An 18,355-nucleotide genomic window follows, 5' to 3' on the forward strand; every position below is an offset into this window, starting at 1 on the left:
TCCTGGGAGGTATTACAGAAAAATTAATGTTTATCCTACTAATTTGGTCAAAACTCTCATCGACAGAGTATAATTTAGAGGTAACTATATATTTGACAGCAAGCATACACAGTGGGTAATGTATGCATGATGAAGTTGAAATTCAGAGTTGGAAACACAGTGCACAGTGACTGTATAAATGCCTGTGAATCTCAGTCTGACTGGGAAGTGATATGATGCCCAGTCCTCATGAGAATGCAGAGATCCATCCTTTTCTGATAGCTGTGGGACTTCAGATGTTGACACTAATGACCAATAAAGAAGGTTCTAAGAAGTGAAGAGTTTGAGATTACTCCTTTATTGACCAGAATACATCCAATTTACTTGAGAGTAACCAGATGCAGGTAGTCAATATATACAGTCTATATCCTTATCAAAATAGAAAAGCAAATGAACAAAATAACAACAGATAAATAACAAATCTTCAAATGAATAGAAGGAAAACCAACTAACCAAAACAATTAAAAATTAACCAAACTTTAAATAGAGGAATTGCACTAAGCATTTTTTGCTGTTCCTTTTGCCGAATAGACTTATAGCCCGTGACTTGCCTTGGAGACATAGTAGACAAGCAGTTAGTGATGGTAATAATCTTTTCAAGGGGAGTGGAAGTAGGTCTGTTTTGTTGGAGTGGGGGTATTAAGGATAAAGCCTACCAATACTGAGTATAAATGATATTACAGACTTTGTCTCAAAGACGTTCCAATGTTGTGAACTGATCTCCATGAAACTCTTCTGGATGACCCATCAGGACAAGTACAAATTTACACGTGCACAGTCTTTCTGGATGACCAGCAGCTCTTGATTGATGTGCATCAGCACTTCTCTGGGTCCCTCAAAAAGTGCACACATGCTGGAGAGAGCCGAGGTGAAAGTAAGGCCTATTCAATCCAAAGAAGTTAAACTAAAGGAGGAAAATGCAGTCCACAATTGCTATGGACATTACAGATGAGACGCAATAGTGGTGTATTTGCTGTGCACACTTAGTTCTCCTCCTGTAGCTCTTCTCTCCAAGGGAGATCTTGTCCTGGTCTGTGTCATGTTCGAGTTTCTGCTAGAGAATTTCAGACCTAGCAGAGCAAGGGAATAAAGATTTAGTGAGTGGTTGTCAATTCAGCTCTCCCTCTTACATCAGCTCTATTCAGTTGGACAATCCAGCATGACCTGTCAGCTGAGGTCAGTCCCTGCATCCCCAAGTGTCCTAGAGTACCTGTGCTTGGATTTATATCTCAGCTTTTCAAACTGCTAGAATTTGAACTGTGGACTATGCACTGTACTGGGATTAAGAGAAAAATGAGCATTTTTTCCCACTGGTCCAGGTTTATTATATTGAATAATAACATTGTAGCTGGGTCTGAATCTGAGTTCAGGAATGGTATGAGCAACCTAGAATACCATGTGGATTCCTTCTGGAGAACATGCCCAGAATTAGGGTGAAAGTTCTGATTATGTTAGCACTGAAGGAACCTGCGTAGGTTCAATTTGTAACCACTGAGTCTGCAAATGCACAGAGAAGCCATCTCACATCCAATCCATGGGAATTGCATAGATCCTGTAATCACTGAGAATGCGCTCCATGCAAATCTTCCCAGCGTACACACGGACATTAAAGGTGATTGTGATGTAGAAACAGAACAGCACCCCTGTAAGTCTATGGCTAGTGTAAGGCAATTTGTGAGAGGACAGAAGAGAAAATGTCCTCAGATCTTTCCGGAGAGATCACAGGAAGAAAGGAGTAGAACATAGCAAGAAATCCAGAGGATCATATATATTGTTTCATGGGCAAAATTCACATGAACTGTACCAGAACAATACTCTGAGTAGCTCTTTAGCTGCCTGAAGCTGAAATCCAGGTGGGGTGGTCATCCACAAAAAGGGTATTTATATAGGGAAGGATATTCAAATGGCTTCTTCCAGCCTGTGTTCCTACCTGAACATTAATGCTTAATGTAAAGATTCCCCAGGATTCGCTGGAGGCATAAAAACAAATGTTGAGTGGGATATGTACATAGTGGCCAGAGCCCATATACAGCTCAGTCAGTGATGTGCTGTCCTCCCATAAACCGTCATAGACTCAGGGTTCTTTCCCCATTAACAATCTGGCTTAGCAAGTCCCAAAGGCTGTGTAGAGCTGTCTTGTTGCTCAGCAAAGGATCATATGTTGGTGGTGGACTAGACTCTTGTTCTTGTTCACTCTTTCAGACTTTCCCCAAAGTGTGCAACTTCTTCTAATCGGAGCTGTCTTTACCATAGCCTGAGTGACTTCATGCCCAAAGCTAGAATCATAGGAAATCTCCATAACCAGGATCCAAATCAACAAATTTTCTCCCTGTAATGTGATTGTTCCACAGATAATTTGAATAAGTAAGTAAAAGCTTGCATGGATTATCTCACACTGAATCAGAATCTATGGAAGGGCTCCATCGTATGGTACACTTTCACTCCTTGGCTGATGGACATCTGGATAGATTCTCCTTCAAGGTTACTCTGTTACCACTACAACATTGATGCTCCCTAGTTGCAATGGCAATACCTACTCCTTGTTGTGGAATCACTGTGTTAACTAAAACTTCTGTTCCACTTTCTGAACATGGCTTCTCATAGGGCTACCTGTTCTTACACTGTCAGACCCGTCTGAATTTCATCATTTCTCCTAACTCCATTGAGGCTGAAATTAACTGAGAGACAATGATGTTGATTGACAGCACTTGCAGAATGCTACACAGATAACATAGGGGAGCGCTTTAGATTATCTGTGCACCTAAAGGGGCTCCTGAAACTGCCCTGTTCTTGCACCACAGCATAGCTATCGGGCTTTTGCTGGATGACGATATAACTCCAAGCAACTCAATCTCAATGAATAAAATCCAAGCCAAACTCCCAGGGGAAGTTGTAGTGTGCCAAGGTAGCTGGAAAGAAATGGTAGCATGCAATGTGGAAAGCAACCTTGGAGAAGACACAGTGAGTGACATAACCTTCCAGTGGGATTTCACAATTCACAAAGAACAGAGAAGCAGAATAAACTCATGGATTTTTCTAGAGAAGCCTTGCCCTTACATCCCAGTACTCCATTCCTTTGATGTGCTCCAAAGGATTTCAATGCAGATCAGTAGTTTTGCCCCTAATCACTTGAAAATCTAACTTTACAGGTGTTTTTGTGTCCTCGTTTTGAGGGTTGCATTTCTAAAGGATTTTATTGTCCTGCTTCTACACCATAACAAAAAGGGACCTGCAAGCTCTAGGCCTGTACCATTTGTTACCCCTGTGAAACACGACTCACTTGAACATATTTCCACTCCTCCCCCAGACTTCACAAAATAATTCTGTTCTGAAATTTTTGGAAACAGAATAAATTAGTAATTTAAGTGTCCTTTTGCTGTACAGAGCTAGATGGAGATGCCAAATGACTGGGCAGCTCTATTTCATGTTTAATGGATGTAAAGTGAATGCTTAGAGTATTTTTCTCATGAAACTTGGAAATAGAGGGAAACACACGTTCACTACTGCAAACACACACACACACATATACCCACACCACACACACACACACACACACACACACACGCACGCACACACACTCATACACAGATACACACTCGCAAGCACAAATGAAAACTTTGCTGTTAGGCAGCACATTTCCTGTTGAGTGAGGAATTAGTGCAAACAATGCTGTGTACAAGTCTCTTAGACTCAAGCAGGCTGTGCTGGCCTGGCCTGTACTCATTTCCACTTGAGGAAACCTTTCTATGCAGATACTTGCTGGTCCAACAAGTAAGTTACATGTTCTGCACAGATAGCCTAAACAACACAACATCAAATCCTCAAGAGAGAGATTTCTAGGAAAAGACTCCATCAAGCTCTATGCTCATCATAGGCCCCTCACTAAAACTACCGTTTCCTTCATAGAAGACTTTGGAAGCATCAAAGAAGACAGTGACTCATGGTCAGTTTCCAGGAACATTTGATCACATTAGAGTTCCTGTGATATTAAAACAACCTCAATGTCAGTCAGAAAAAGGCTAAATAAATAACATACAGTGAATTTTCTGAAATGCAGCACTGTGTACAATATTGAGAGGGAATCTATCCTGAAAGAATGCAGTGCCCATGATATAGTCAGCAAAGCAATGTCAGCAGAGGGTTGCACTCTAGGATTCCATGCAAGATCATGGTGAAGCCAATAAGACAATCCAGAATCTTCCCGGGGGATAACACTGTTCAGGTAAAGTAAAGAAATCTAATCCTTATTTTTAAAATAGCTGAATGGTTTAAGAATGTGTTGAGACAAATAAGAGAGGGGGCTCCACTTGGAACTGGACGAATGATGCAAAGACTGCTGGCCAGCACAAAACAGGAAGCTTCATGTTTGTTGAGAGACCTAGGCTTAAAGGACTAAGTTAGATAATAACTGGACAAAACTGCATGTCATGAACTGGCCTCCCCGCATGCTCCCTAAGATGCAGGTCAGCACAGAAATGCAACTTTCTTGGTGAGAATTGGGGGTACATACGGATAACTTTGTTCTTGAAGTCTCAAGTCTCTCATGCCAACCCTCAGCCTTTGAGAAACCTTTTCCACATCCTTTCTCTTCTAACCAGCTTCAGGTTGTAAGGCCCAGTTATGAACTCTCCAGGAGCACTCAAATAAGACAGGACTGACATACTGATACACAGGCTCTGTAGTTACCCAAGATCTATGAAGCATGAAGTCACCATCTTCATATACAGGGACATGAGGGGAGGAAGAACAAAAGCCACCACAAATGACAATGAGAACCATTTCTTTGGCATTTCCACCAGGCTCTCCTCCTTGAAAACTACTTACTTCCTGAGTCTCTCACGATTCCTGTAAAGAAAATGAGCTCCAGGCTTTTGCTTCAACCCTCAAAGCCCTGTTCTAGTCTAAAGAGGGGCTCCCACATAGCACCCTCCATACATAATGGCATGTAGTGCTGTGCTGTGTGATCAACCTATCTCCCTTAATGAAGTGCAGATTCTCGAAGAGCAGGAGCATTTGCTTTCCAAACATGCAGTTTCTTGAAAAGGTACTATCTCCACAGAAAGCCTTGTAAACCATCACATGAATGAACACTTGGATGAGACCTAGGTCAGGACATGGATCAGTCAATAGACAGTTACATTGGTTTGTCTATGGTTATGGTGAGACATGAGGACAACCTGACCCTGAGCCCTAACGCTACCTGCTGTTGCTTGGCTCTGGGGTCACAGATGTTCATTCCGGCCTCTTCACAGAGCCTCTTTGCCTCCACAGAGGATGCTGGGAGTTCAGTCTGCTCCACCAGCAGTTCTCTCTTCTCATTCAGCAAAATCTGTATATTGTTCTTCAATTGAGCTTGTTCACGCAGGAGCTGGGAGTGCCTGATGCTGAACCACAAACAAAAAATGGTAAATCCCAGCCAGCTTCTATTTGCCTGTCACTCCTGCAAGTCCAATCATCCCTTCAAGGGTCCTCATCCTCAGAAATCACCAGCATAGAGCCACACTATACAAGTTAGCACCAATTAGAGGAGGTCAAATCCAGAATCCACATTCCACATGAATCAAAGTACTTCTGAAAATCTTGACACTAAGACGGTTTATATAAATCAAGGAAGAAGAAATGGTCCATAAGGGAGCTCGTATGTCCATGGTATGGTGAAACCATCTTCACATTGTGGGGAAAGCCCCTCTGAGGGGTAGTTGAAGACCCAATAGCTATACAATCTTTCCATGTGTTTCTCGTGGATCACAGATCTTTAAATCTCCTGTCAGAGTCCTAGAGATTCAGAGTTGATTGATATTCACATCATGGTGCAAACCTTTTCTATCTAGAGGATCTTAAAAGGGGAAAATAAAAATTGGAGGGTCTTCTACACCCTTCACATGTACGACAACTGAGGCCAAGAGCTACAAATCTAAGACCGTTGCCAGGAGGCAGCCTTCTTGTTAAGAGTCACACACTACAGAACCAGAGCCCTGAATTTGTTCAAAGTCATACAGGACAGAAGCACTCCCTGCTTAGTGCTGGGTTCTCATCTCTGTCAGCGACTCACCAGTAGGAACTGTTCACTTGTATGAGCTCCTTGTACCTCTCCATGGCATCACTTATTGAGTTGGTCATCATTTGCATAGCCATCATTCTCATCTCATGTTCGGATTGAAGGACTGGCAATTCGACATGCAGCCTGGGTTAGGTCATGGCCAAAGGAACAAATAACCTTTTGAACACATGATTTCAGAATTACGTGAAATGTAAATAAAAATATATAATAAAAAATTTCAAAATCAAGGAATGGTGGAAGGGAAGAAAGTGGCAAACTCAAAAACCAGACCAAAAGACAACAGTGAGACTCAATCCACAGAAAATATTTCTATGTAAATAAGCATACATTAGTTTTGAAATAAGGACTCCTTGGAATCCTGAGAGATATGGTTCTGCAAAGACTCACTATATAGGAGTGGGCAGAGCCTGAGAGCTGCCTGTTTGGGAATAACAACTGTCAAGACCACAGTGACCATTTCTAGGTCACAATAAACAATCCCTGGATAGTTAAAAAAAATAAAAAAATAAGATCAAAGCAGGTGAAACAAATTAGGTAAAATCAGACTGTTCTCTCGATTACTTAAACTCAGTATGTACCACATACTTGCTCCTTCAAAGTATTTGTACTGGTTAAGTTTATTATCCTGGGCACAGGACAACAGAGCCAAGGGACCAATTGGAGGGACCTGAGCTTCAAGAGCTGGCCAGGTGAGCATGATGGAATTGACTAGTTCAGGAAGAAGATTCCTCCAGTCTGTGCCACAGCTTTGGGCCCAAGAGAAAGCTGTGATGACATTTCTCTTGTTTTGAAAGCAGGTATACTCAATCCTTGGTTTCTATCGTTACATGAATTCCCAGAGGGCATAACTAAGTTTGACAGGGAAGAGGATTTATAGCACCTCCTCCCCTCTGGAGAGTCCTGGGTGCCACCAAGGTATACAGAAGGAGCAAAGTGCTCTGTTGATCAGTGTGGGCCTCCACGTACTCATCACTATCATGACCTGCAAACTGTTGATCAAACAAATCCTCAGACCCCATCAAAGGTCCCAGATGTCCTGATCCTGAGTAAACACCACATATACTTCCACATACACACATACCAACCCATATCCAAACACATTTAGAATGCCAACTACATGCATGGAGGTGCCATAGAATCAGAGTATAATGAACAAATTCAGAGTAAAGAGTGATGACCTGCAGGCATTTCATTCACACACACAGTTGCAGCAAGTGTGACAAGGTCCTTCTATCTGTTTACAGAACCAATGCTAATCCAAGAGGCTCAGGGTCAAGTACAAAAGAGGTTGACCCTAAACACACAGCACCTAGCTCATCTCACAAGCAAATGCCTGCCAAATCTCCTTCAAATCCAGGATGAGAGGTGAAACTCTCTCGTGCTATGAGTAAATCTTGAGGTAGCAGAGAGAGAGCGCAAGACAGTGAACAGGTTACTGGGCATAATGACTACCTGTGGTCCCACTCATCATAGATATAAAGATCCAGGATTTGATAAAGTTCATCCCTCTCGAATTGACACTACTGGATTTCAAATTTGAGTTCCTCCAGTTCCTTTAGACACTCCTCTTGCTTACTGATGACATTTTGGGATGATGCCTTCCTACCAAAACCTGTAGACAGATAAACCCAAGTGAATTTGCATATTTGATGGCCCATGGGCAGAATAGATCATTCTGAATCCGAAAAGGAGGTTGAGGAAGGGGAAATGGTAGAGACTGGGTGAATCCCTGAAAGAGCAGAAAAGCTTTCTTAAAGGTTGATAATTAAGCTATGTCCCTCTTCCCAACCTCTAATGCCATACACGTGCCACACTCACTATTACACAACCCCCGGCACTGAAAGTTATAATCTGTCTGAGACATAAACATCTGCGACATTGTTATCTCATATCAGATGTGGTGCAGATAATCCTGGAGTTCATAATGACTTCATAATGTTTAGCACCATCAAGCTCTAACCAAGTGTGGTCCAGCCCAAAGTGTCTGAGAACTCAATTCATGACTAGGGGTGCATCCTTCCTTGTTCTCGCCATCACACACTTATGTAACCTACAGTAATTTAGAGGATGAAGTGCTTCAACTCCCAAACATGGATGGTCACATTGTTAATCTCACAGTGCCTCCTCCTGCCAATCATTGACACTCATAGTTAAAAAGCTTCAAGAAAAGACACTGAAGTCTTACAACTTTATGGCTTTCTCTCAAATTAAAGATCAGGAACTCCTCACTCTTAGTTTGCCTTTGAAAAATCCCAAGGCTCCTGCTTGTAAGGCCTAGTCTTAGAAGGCACATCTCAAACCTACCTCCCTGAGGATGTTCCCCAACTCTGTCCACGACTCACCAAGCCTTCCCCAGAATGATTTCCTCCTTCCTGTTTCACTAGAGAGGGGGTCAGCTTCCCTCTGACCTGGTGCGGTCTCTCCTTGATCAACACTTTCCTTCCGAAATAGCCTGAGCAGCTGGCGAAACATGCCTGCTTATGAACCCAAAGGGAACTGAAGGAATATCCCAAAGGCAGTTGGTGTCACCACAACACTGGTGACATCACAGAAGATTCTAGGGATCTCTTAGATACAATAGAGTGTCCAGTGAACGGCTTACTGGTGATGTTACTGGAAATTCTATGGCCTACCTACTAACCAGCTCTCCCCACACTGATGAATTTCTGTGGGGACCCTTTCCTCCAGTCTCCCATGTGTCACTGGGAATACCATTTGGCAACCTCTATTTCAAAACTACATATGTCTCTCTGCTTCATTAGAAGTCAACAATGCATTTCCTGGGGAGGGTTGCTTACAACCCTGAATTGGAGAACAGATTTTTTTTAGCACCCAAATCTCTAGGGACCAAGGAGGAGGGAGATTTTTCTTAAAAGTAAATCTACTACCAGAGACAATGCATGTGACATGTATTTCCATTCCTAAGCTTTTCCCTTTTTCTGAAGGCCAATATATTTCTTCTATACCTCTGAGTGTATAAAACCTGGAAATATTTGCTTACTGTGCAGTCCTTGAAAGCTGACATTGTTTCCATTTACATATCCATGTATTTTACAAAATCAATGGTCTATAATCCTATTTTTTTGCAATAAAAACTCCTTTTACTTGGGAACATAGGGATCAACTACAGGGCATATATAAAATAATAAATTCCTGTCTGTTTTATATATTATGTAGGACATCCTCCCTTTCTCAAATATAACAAGACAATTAAATTGGACATCAGTGAGCAAATGTCAACCAGGACCTTGTGTTACTACATTGTAACTATATAGCCATCACTTCTCCAATATCATTCTTCGTGAATAGACAAGTCTAGGCATGAGAATATTGGGGACTGCACCATGATCTTTTACTTGTAGCAAACATAAGAGTCAGGAGGACGGGAAGGGAGTGGAATGGCCTGAGTTCAGGTTGAACCTCAATTTTAATGGGTCCATAAGTTGAGGAGGGAGTCCATTTGGCATTGTGATATATGGATTCTGTCTTCTTATCATAGGTGTTATAATAATTCAACATGAATGTGTGCTATAATGCCACCCCACCTCAGAGATGTAAGAGTGAAAATCATGTCTCACCTTTCTGGGAAGAACTCTGCCTTTTACTACCATCTGGAGTTACACAACATCACTATACAAAGCTCAGAAGAGAGGGGTGCAGATGTGCGGGCCTTAGAAGTTGAGGATCTTTTCTACTGATTAAGCCACTTGTTTTTCCTATGTTATTTTTCCCTTGCTCTTTTACTAATGGTGGCTGACTTCTTTCCTGGCCTGAGGTAAACTGGAGTCCAATCTTTTGGATTACAGAACCTTCTATTTTTGAGATGACAGTCCCACCAAGGGTCCTACTGCATACAGAAGGTATGAATAAGTTTCAGGTGCTGGAGTAAGTTAAAAACGTCTGTGACAACAAAGAACTTATTAAGAAAACAAGAGACCAGCTGCTCATCAAGATCACAGTTGTATGATAGTAAGAAAATGTGAATAGGGCACCAGGTGAAAAGATAAATTAATTAGGAGGTCATAGGCTTAGAAGGGGTAGCCTTTGCTCTCAGTGGAGCTGCCATTCTTTCTGCCATTCCTCGCCCTCTGCCACAGGACCAGAGACTTCCCCATACAACTGGCTGGCCTTGCCAAAGACCTGGCAGGGCTTCTCCCTGTAGAATAGGACATGTAGAGTCCTTGAGGACTCACCAAGAGGTCTCCTCCACACAGGTTCCTTGTTGTCAAAGGGAAATGTTCCTGCAGAATCCTGCCATGGCAGCAGGAATTTCAACCTGGCTGCTCTTGGTCCAGCTCACTGGGTGCAGGCCTGAGGCCCAGGGGTATCTGTGGAAAGAAGCAGCACGCACTACCTCACAGCTCTCTCTTTGTTGGATGCAACTGCTAGGACTGTGATAGGATTTTTGTTTCTTTGTGTGTTTATTAGAAATACCTACAAAGCTGATTAAAGTTGCAACATGCCTTCATACCCAGAGTGCAGAATGTTTTTACATCGTTGTCGTTCCTGTTTTATGTTTAGATTTTGTTTTTTAATCCCCTCAGGAAATTTCCCTGTGCTTAGAATGTTAAGCACATGCTCAGGAGGGATCGATTGTTCAAGTTCGGCAAAGCTTTTGTTCTCACCATCACTCCACAGATGATGCCATTACTTACTTTGAAATAAGAAAACAGTTATAGAGAAGTAAATTAACCTGTAAGCTATCACAGAAGAAACACATCATGATTGTGGAGTGGCACCCCAGTATTTTGTATTTCCTAAGTTATTTTTATTTTAAACTTTTATATTGGACTTTTTGGGAACATTTCATTTTTTTTAAATCCTTAAAGGTATCTTTTATTCATCTCCTCCCATTTACAAGGTGGAATTTCACCTGTGATTGTTAGTCCAGATGGTTTGGTCAATGGCTTAGATATCACCCTGGCCTAGTTTCCTTGGCATAAGCTGTGTTAGAAGCAGGCTCAAAGGTTCAGGACCAACAAATAATGAATTCCACTACATCTGGATACCTAGCCTCACACCCAGGAAGGGACTGTATTTCCATTCACTATTTAAAAAAAAGATGCAGTTCAGTAACATGTAAAAAATTTCGCAAGTATATTAAAGTGTTTACCATGGTCATACAGTTTTTCAATTACCTGGCATTCATCTTTTTCCAAAACCTAAAATATCTTTCTTATTCACATTTTTTGATTATTTTTTGGTATTACTATCATTTTTTAAATTTCAGTTTTTTTAATAGATATATATGTTTTATTCAAACGTTATTCCCTTTCCCAGCTTTTGGTCCATAAGCCCCCCTGCCGTGCCCTCTCCGATATGTATGGTCCCCCAATCCACGCCCCTTAGAATCCCCTTCCTGGACATTCCCCTGCACTCAGGGTCCAACCTTGTTAAGAACAAGGGCTTCCCCTTCCCCAGGTGCCCCAACAAGGATATTCTCTCCTACATATGCAGTTGGACCCCTGGGTCAGTCCACGTATAGTCTTTTGCTAGTGGTTTATTTGGTTGGCATTGCTGTTCTTATGGGGTTGCAAGCCCTTCAGCTCTTTGAATCCTTCTTCTAATTCCCATAAAGGGCGTCCTGTTCTCAGTTCAGTAGTTTACTGCCAGCACTGACCTCTTTATTTGACAAGCCCTGGATGTGTCTCTCAGTGGAGATGCATATTCTGTCCCTTTCAGTAAGCACATTTAGCTTCATCAATCTTACCTAGTTTTGGTGGCTGTATATATATGGGCCACATGTGGGGGAGGCTCTGAATGGCTGTTCCTTTGGTCTCTGCTTTAGATTTGGCCTCCATATCCCCTCCTATGGATACTTTTGTTCCCCATTTTAAGAAGGAGTGGGAGCATCTGCACTTTGGTCATCCTTCTTGAGTTTCCTGAGATCTGTAGATTGCATATTGGGTAATTTGAGGTTTTGGTCAATATCCACTTATCAATGAGTGCATATTGTCAATGAGGGGTGCTGAGTACCTGGAAGAGAATGAGGGACAAGAGATGTGAAGAAGGACTCCAAGACAAGAGTCTGTCAATTTTATTTTTCCCCAAGGCTGAATTTGTACCATAAAATGGATAACAGAGAGAGGAGAGAAGTAAGAAACATTTACCCACGCCAAGGACACAATATTCGTGTGGTCAGGGAATCGGCTGATGTTGACAGGTTGTCAGAAAGGTCACAGGTTTGTCATATCTATTAGTCAGCAGGATGTTGGTTTTTCAGAAAGGTTACAGGTCATGACATTGGGTATATTAATGTCAGATGTTATTATATGATTATTCATCTTGACCACCACATTTGTATTAGTCTTCTGCATCTGGCTGGCGATTTTCCATGAACCCAGTCATACTTAATGCTAACCATAACAATAACATCAATAATGGAGGGCTTCAAGGCCATCGCTCCCAAGAGCATACCAAGTGTGTTTTTCTGTGATTTGGATTACCTCACTGTGGATGATATTTTCTAGTTCTTTCCATTTGCCTATGAATTGAACGTAGTCATTGTTTTTGATAGCTGAGTGGTACTCCATTGTGTAGATGTACCACATTTTTCGAATAAATTCCTCTGTTGAAGGGCATCTGGGTTCATTCCAGCTTCTGGCTATTATGAATAAGGCTGTTATGAACATAGTGGATCATATGTGTTATTGTATGTTGGAGCATCTTTTGAGTATATGCCCAGGACTGGTATAGCTGTGTGCTCAGGTAGTGCAATTTCCAATTTTCCAGGAACGTTCAGACTGATTTCCAGAGTTCTTGTACCAGTTTGCAATCCCAGCAACAATGCACGAGTGTTCCTCTTTCTCCATATCCTCACCAGCATCTGTTGTCACCTGATTTTTTGATCTTAGACATCCTGACTGGTGTGAGGCGGATTCTTAGGGTTGCTTTGATTTGCATTTCTCTGATGACTAAGGATATTGAGCATTTCTTTAGGTGCTTTTCAGCTATTCTATATTCCTCAGCTGAGAATGTTTCCTTTAGCTCCAAACCCCATTTATTAACAGGGGTGTTTGGCTCTCTGTACTCTAACTCCTTCTGTTTTGTGTATACTTTGGATATAAGCCCTCCATCAGATGCAGGATTGGTAAAGATTTTTTCCCAATCTGTGGGTTGCCTTTTTGTCCTAATGACACTGTCCTTTGCCTTACAGAAGCTTTTCAGTTTTATGAGGTCCCATTTGTCGATTCTCAATCTTAAAGCATAAGCCACTGGTATTTTGTTCAGGAAATTTTCCTTAGTGCTCATGTCTTCGAGACTCTTCCCTACTTTTTATCCATTACTTTTAGTGTATCTGGTTTGATGTGGAGGTCCTTGATCCACTTGGACTTAAGCTTTGTACAGGGTAATAAGAATGGGTCAACTTGCATTCTTCTACATGTTGACCTCCAGTTGACTCAGCACCATTTGTTAAAAATGCTCTCTTTCTTCTATTGGATGTTTTACCTCCTTTGTCAAAGATCAAATGACCATAGGTGTGTGGGTTCTTTTCTGTGTCTTCAATTATGTTCCACTGAGCTGCCTGTCTGTATGCCAATACCATAGAAACTATTGCTCTGTAATACTGCTTGAGGTCAGAGATGGTGATTCCCCCAGAAGTTCTTTTATTGTTGAGTATAGTTTTGCTATCCTGGGTTTTATGTAATACCAAATGACGGCAAATTGCACTTTCTACCTTTATAAAGAATTGAGTAGGAATATTGTTGGTGATGGCATTGAATCTGTAGATTGCCTTTGGCAAAATGGTCATTTTTTTACCATATTCATCCTGCCAATCTATAAGCATGGGAGATCTTTCAATCTTCTGAGACCTTCTTCAATTTCTTCAGAGATTTGAAGTTCTTGTCATACAGATGTTTTACTTGCTTGGTTCAAGTAACAGCAAGTTATTTTATATTATTTGGGACTATTGTGAAGGGTGTCATTTCCCTAATTTCTTTCTCAGCCTGTTTACCCTTTGAGTAGAGGAAGACTACTGAATTGTTTGGGTTGATTTTATACTCGGACAGTTTGCTGAAGTTGTTGATCAGGTTAAGTAGTTCCCTGGTAGAATTTTGGTGTTGCTTAAGTAGACTATCATATCATCTTCAAATATTAGTGTTTTGACTTCATCCCTTCTAATTTTTTCCCTTTGACCTACTTTCATTGTTTGATTGCTATGGCTAGGACGTTAAGTACCATATTGTACTTAAGTAGGGAAAGAGTGGGCAGCCTTGTCTAGTCCCTGATTTTAGTGGGATTCCTTCAATATTCTAAGTTTAGTTTGATGTTAGGTACAGGTTTGATGTATTTTGCATTTTCCTATATTTAGATTCAGGACTTCAATTCCTGATCTTTCCAGGACTTTATTAATGAAAGGGTAATGAATTTTGTCAAATGATTTCTCAGCATCTAATGAAATGATCATGTGGTTTTGACTTTGTTTATATGATGAATTTCGTTGATGGACTTCCGTATATTAAACCATCCCTGCATCCTTGCCATGAGGCCTACTTGACCATGATGGATGATTGTTTGGATGTGTTCTTGGATTCAGTTTGCAAGAATTTTATTGAGCATTTTTGATCAATATTCATAAATAAAATAGGTCTGAATTTCTCTATCTTTGTTGTATCTTTGTGTGGTTTAGGTATAAGAGTAATTGTGGCTTCATAGAGGGAGTTTGGTAGTGCTCTGTCTGTTTCTATTTTGCGGAATAGTTTGGACAGTATTGGTATGAAGTCTTCTATGAAGGTCTGATAGAATTCTGCAGTAAATCCATCTGGTCCTGGGCTCTTTTTGGATGGGAGATGTTTAATAACAGTTTCTATGTCTTTATGAGTTATGGGGTTGTTTCGATGGTTTATTTGTTCCTGATTTAACTGTGGTACCTAGTATCTGTATAGAAAATTGTCCATTTCCTCCACATTTTCCAGTTTTGTTGAATATATATTTTTGTAGTAGGATCTGATGATCTTTTTAATTTCTTCAGATTTTGTTGTTATGTCTCCCTTTTATTTCTGATTTTATTAATTTGGATACACTCTCTGTGACCTCTGGTTAATATGGCTAAGTGTTTATGTATCTTGTTGATTTTCTCAAAGAACCAGCTCCTGGGTTTGCTGATTCTTTTGATACTCGGTTTTGTTTCTTCTTGTTTGATTTCAGCCCTGTGTTTGATTATTTCCTGCCTTCTGCTCCTCTAGGGTTTATTTAATTTTTTCTAGAGCTTTGAGGTGTGCTGTCAAGCTGCTGACATATGCTCTCTCCTGTTTCTTTTTGCAGGCATACAGAGCTATGTGTTTTCCTCTTAGCGCTGCTTTTATTGTGTCCCATAAGTTTGGGTATGTTGTATCTTCATTTTCATTAAATTCTAAGAAGTCTTTAATTTCTTTCTTATGTCTCCAATGACCAAGTTGTCATTGACTTCAACTTCCATGTATATGTGGGCTTTCTATCTTATTTGTTGTTATTGATCAGCAGCCTTAGTCCGTGGTTTTTTGATAGGATGCATGGGATTATTTCTATCTTCCTGTATCTGTTGAGGCCGGTTTTGTGACCGATTATATGGTCAATTTGGAGAAGGTACCATGGGATGCTGAGAAGAAGGTATATCCTTTGGTTTTAGGGTGGAGAGTTCTATGAATATATGTTAAATCCATTTGTTTCATAACCTGTTAGTCTTTCTGTGTCTCTGTTTAATTTCTGTTTCCCTGATCTGTCCATTGATGAAAGTGGTGTGTTTAAGTCTCCTACTATTTTTGTTTGTGGTGCAATGTATGATTTTTTTGAGCTTTAGAAAGGTTTCTTATTGTTTAGGGACACAACTGCTATATACTTGGCAAATATAGCAATCAACCAGAATATCCGTAGAAAGCAGGTGACTGTTGGCCACATGAGGATGAGTTTCTTTCAAAGATCATCATGATTTTTGACAAGATCTTCCCTGTAATTGGTGACATGGCTTCTCACAAACATGGTCCAGTTGTCTAGAATCTCCTCCTTGGTCAGCATCTCATCCTTGTTTTTATCTGACTCATACACCAGATGCTGGGCCTCAGCCTGTGCATGGTCATAGTCCTGAGGGAGGATCCAATGGTGAATCTCATCCTAATCCAGTTTCCCATCTTTGTTCAGATCTGGGAAATCATTGAACTGCTCCCCAGACAAAACCCAGTCGGTCTCAGGGCAATTGTCCTCATGAGAAAAAGATGTCCACAATGTACTCATACTAGTCCACAAAACCATCCCCGTTCTTGTCGATATTCTCCAGCGTTTCCAGAACTACAATCTCCTTCATATGTTCTAAATCCTCTTAGTGCAGAAAAGCAATGAACCCGTCCTGAGTAGCTGTCAGGTCACCGTCAAGGCCGTAAACCTCCTCTCATCTCCTGGAGGCAACTTTTTAAAGTTGTGATGATCAGAGCTATCTTGGAATTCAGCAAGGTTTCCCAGGTAGTAGCCATAGGTGGCCTGATTGTATTCTTCCCAGGAGATCTTTTCCTCTATGTCCCTATCATAATCCTTCCAGAGTTTAGCCACATTTTGGTTGATGTATCTTTTCTGTACCTGTTTGATCCAAACTTTCAGGTCTTCAGTAGTAACAAGGCTGTCTTCATCACTGTCAATTGGATCAACAATTTTCCCCAGCCTCTCCTGCTCTCGTCCAGGATTAGCTATCAAATGTCTTGGAGTCCTCCTTGCCCAGGAAGACCTCATGATCGTACAGGAAGCTGTGCTTATTCTCTGGTGGCCACTCGCCCTGCTCTGAATCGGGACAAACCATGTGCTCCTTGCTCATCATGCTCTTGGCATGAACGCCAGGACCAGTGCCAGCAGCAGCCCATGGAGAGTTCCAGGCTGACACCATGCAGCACAGTCGCGATCAAAGGGAGGCAGCAGGGAAGTAGGGGCTCAGAGCAGCTTATCCGCTGTCCCTTCCCCAGAGAGGGCTTTTGTTACATTTCAAACGTTATCCTTTTTCCTGGTTTCCACAAAACCCCTTATAAAACCCCCTCCCCCTTCTACTGTGAGGGTGTTACCACACCCACCCAAACACCCAGGCCTATCTGCCTCCCTGTTCTGGTTTCCTCTACACTGGGGCATCAAGCCTTGACAAGACCAAGGGCTTCTCCTCCCATTTGTGCCCAAGAAGGCCATCCTCTTCTACATATGCAGCTGTAGCCATGGGTCTGTCCATGTGTACTCTTTGGATGGTGGTTTCGGTCCTGGGAGCTCTGGGTGTTTCTTAGTGTTGTTCTTATGGGACTGTAAACCCCTTCAGCTCCCTCAATCCTTTCTCTTACTCCTCCATTGGGGACCCTGCTCTCAGCTGAATGGTTGGCTGCAAGTATCTGCCTCTGTATTTGTCATGCTCTTTACCCCACTCTTTTGAGCAGATCACCACAGAGCAACGAAGATGTATTTTCTTGGCCTGATGATGTACAGACAAATAGATGATTTCTTAATTCTTATGATGTTTCTATAAGAATTCCTAAAATTAGATTAGTAATTTTAAGCTCCTTTATAATGGGACATCTATTATGTTTTCTCTGGTAATCAAAATTGCATTGAGAACTCTTCCTTCTTAAACTTTCACGAGTGAATTGCTTCTGCAATACCAAGCAGGCATCTACAAATTAGAACCCATTCTAAGAGGGTATAAACCAATTAACAAAAGTTCATAAAAAGAGAACTAATGATTTACTATAGGTGCAAGGACTGAACGTAAATAATTGACTGGATTTGCCTATAGGCATTTTCACTTATTCTTTTCTCATAAAAATTACAGCTTTTAACTCTCCATGAACATGCAGAGCCAGTGACAGATGGTGACAGTTTATCCTGATGATTACTCTTCATGGATATGCATGTAAACATTCTCTGTCGTAAACTGATTATCCAACTTATGATTTGAATTCCTGTGCAAACTTGTGGTGACTTTTCACCATGTGATGCTGTGTTCAGAAAGATATACAAATGCTGAGGACAAAGAGAGAGAAAGCTTTTTAGACAGAACTGAACTGAAGAGAACAGAACTCAAGAAGAACTTAGAAGTAAAGGCATAGCGTTGAGAGTAAGGCATTGAGAGTAAGGAAATTATTGTGTCATAAGAGCAAGGGGAAAGGAGATAAGAAGAAGAGAGCAAGGAGAACCTTATAAGTCAAACTTTATGGAGGCAAACCTTTGTAGAAATTCTAGGAAAACGGAAGAACTTATAAATAAAGGTTAAAATCACTACTCTTCAGTCTTCAGCCTGGCTCACTGGCTAGC

At 41.2% G+C, this 18,355-nt stretch overlaps 1 protein-coding gene across 1 annotated transcript; it reads right to left on the reverse strand.

Moving 5' to 3' along the window:
• Nucleotides 1–323: 323 nt before the first annotated feature.
• LOC148003380 (disks large homolog 5-like) lies at nt 324–8,652 on the reverse strand. Its single transcript, XM_087568536.1, has 5 exons — nt 8,443–8,652; nt 7,553–7,712; nt 6,092–6,223; nt 5,240–5,423; nt 324–1,109 (listed from the first exon to the last, which is right to left on the reverse strand). The coding sequence occupies exons 3-5, from the start codon at nt 6,181–6,183 to the stop codon at nt 1,104–1,106; spliced, it is 282 nt and encodes a 93-aa protein (XP_087424662.1). The 5' UTR covers nt 6,184–6,223; nt 7,553–7,712; nt 8,443–8,652; the 3' UTR covers nt 324–1,103.
• Between the last annotated feature and the right edge of the window lie 9,703 nt (nt 8,653–18,355).

This window comes from Rattus norvegicus, chromosome 9 (genome assembly GCF_021556685.1).
Source record: "Rattus norvegicus strain SHRSP/BbbUtx chromosome 9, alternate assembly SHRSP_T2T, whole genome shotgun sequence".
Taxonomy (NCBI): Eukaryota; Metazoa; Chordata; class Mammalia; order Rodentia; family Muridae; genus Rattus; species Rattus norvegicus.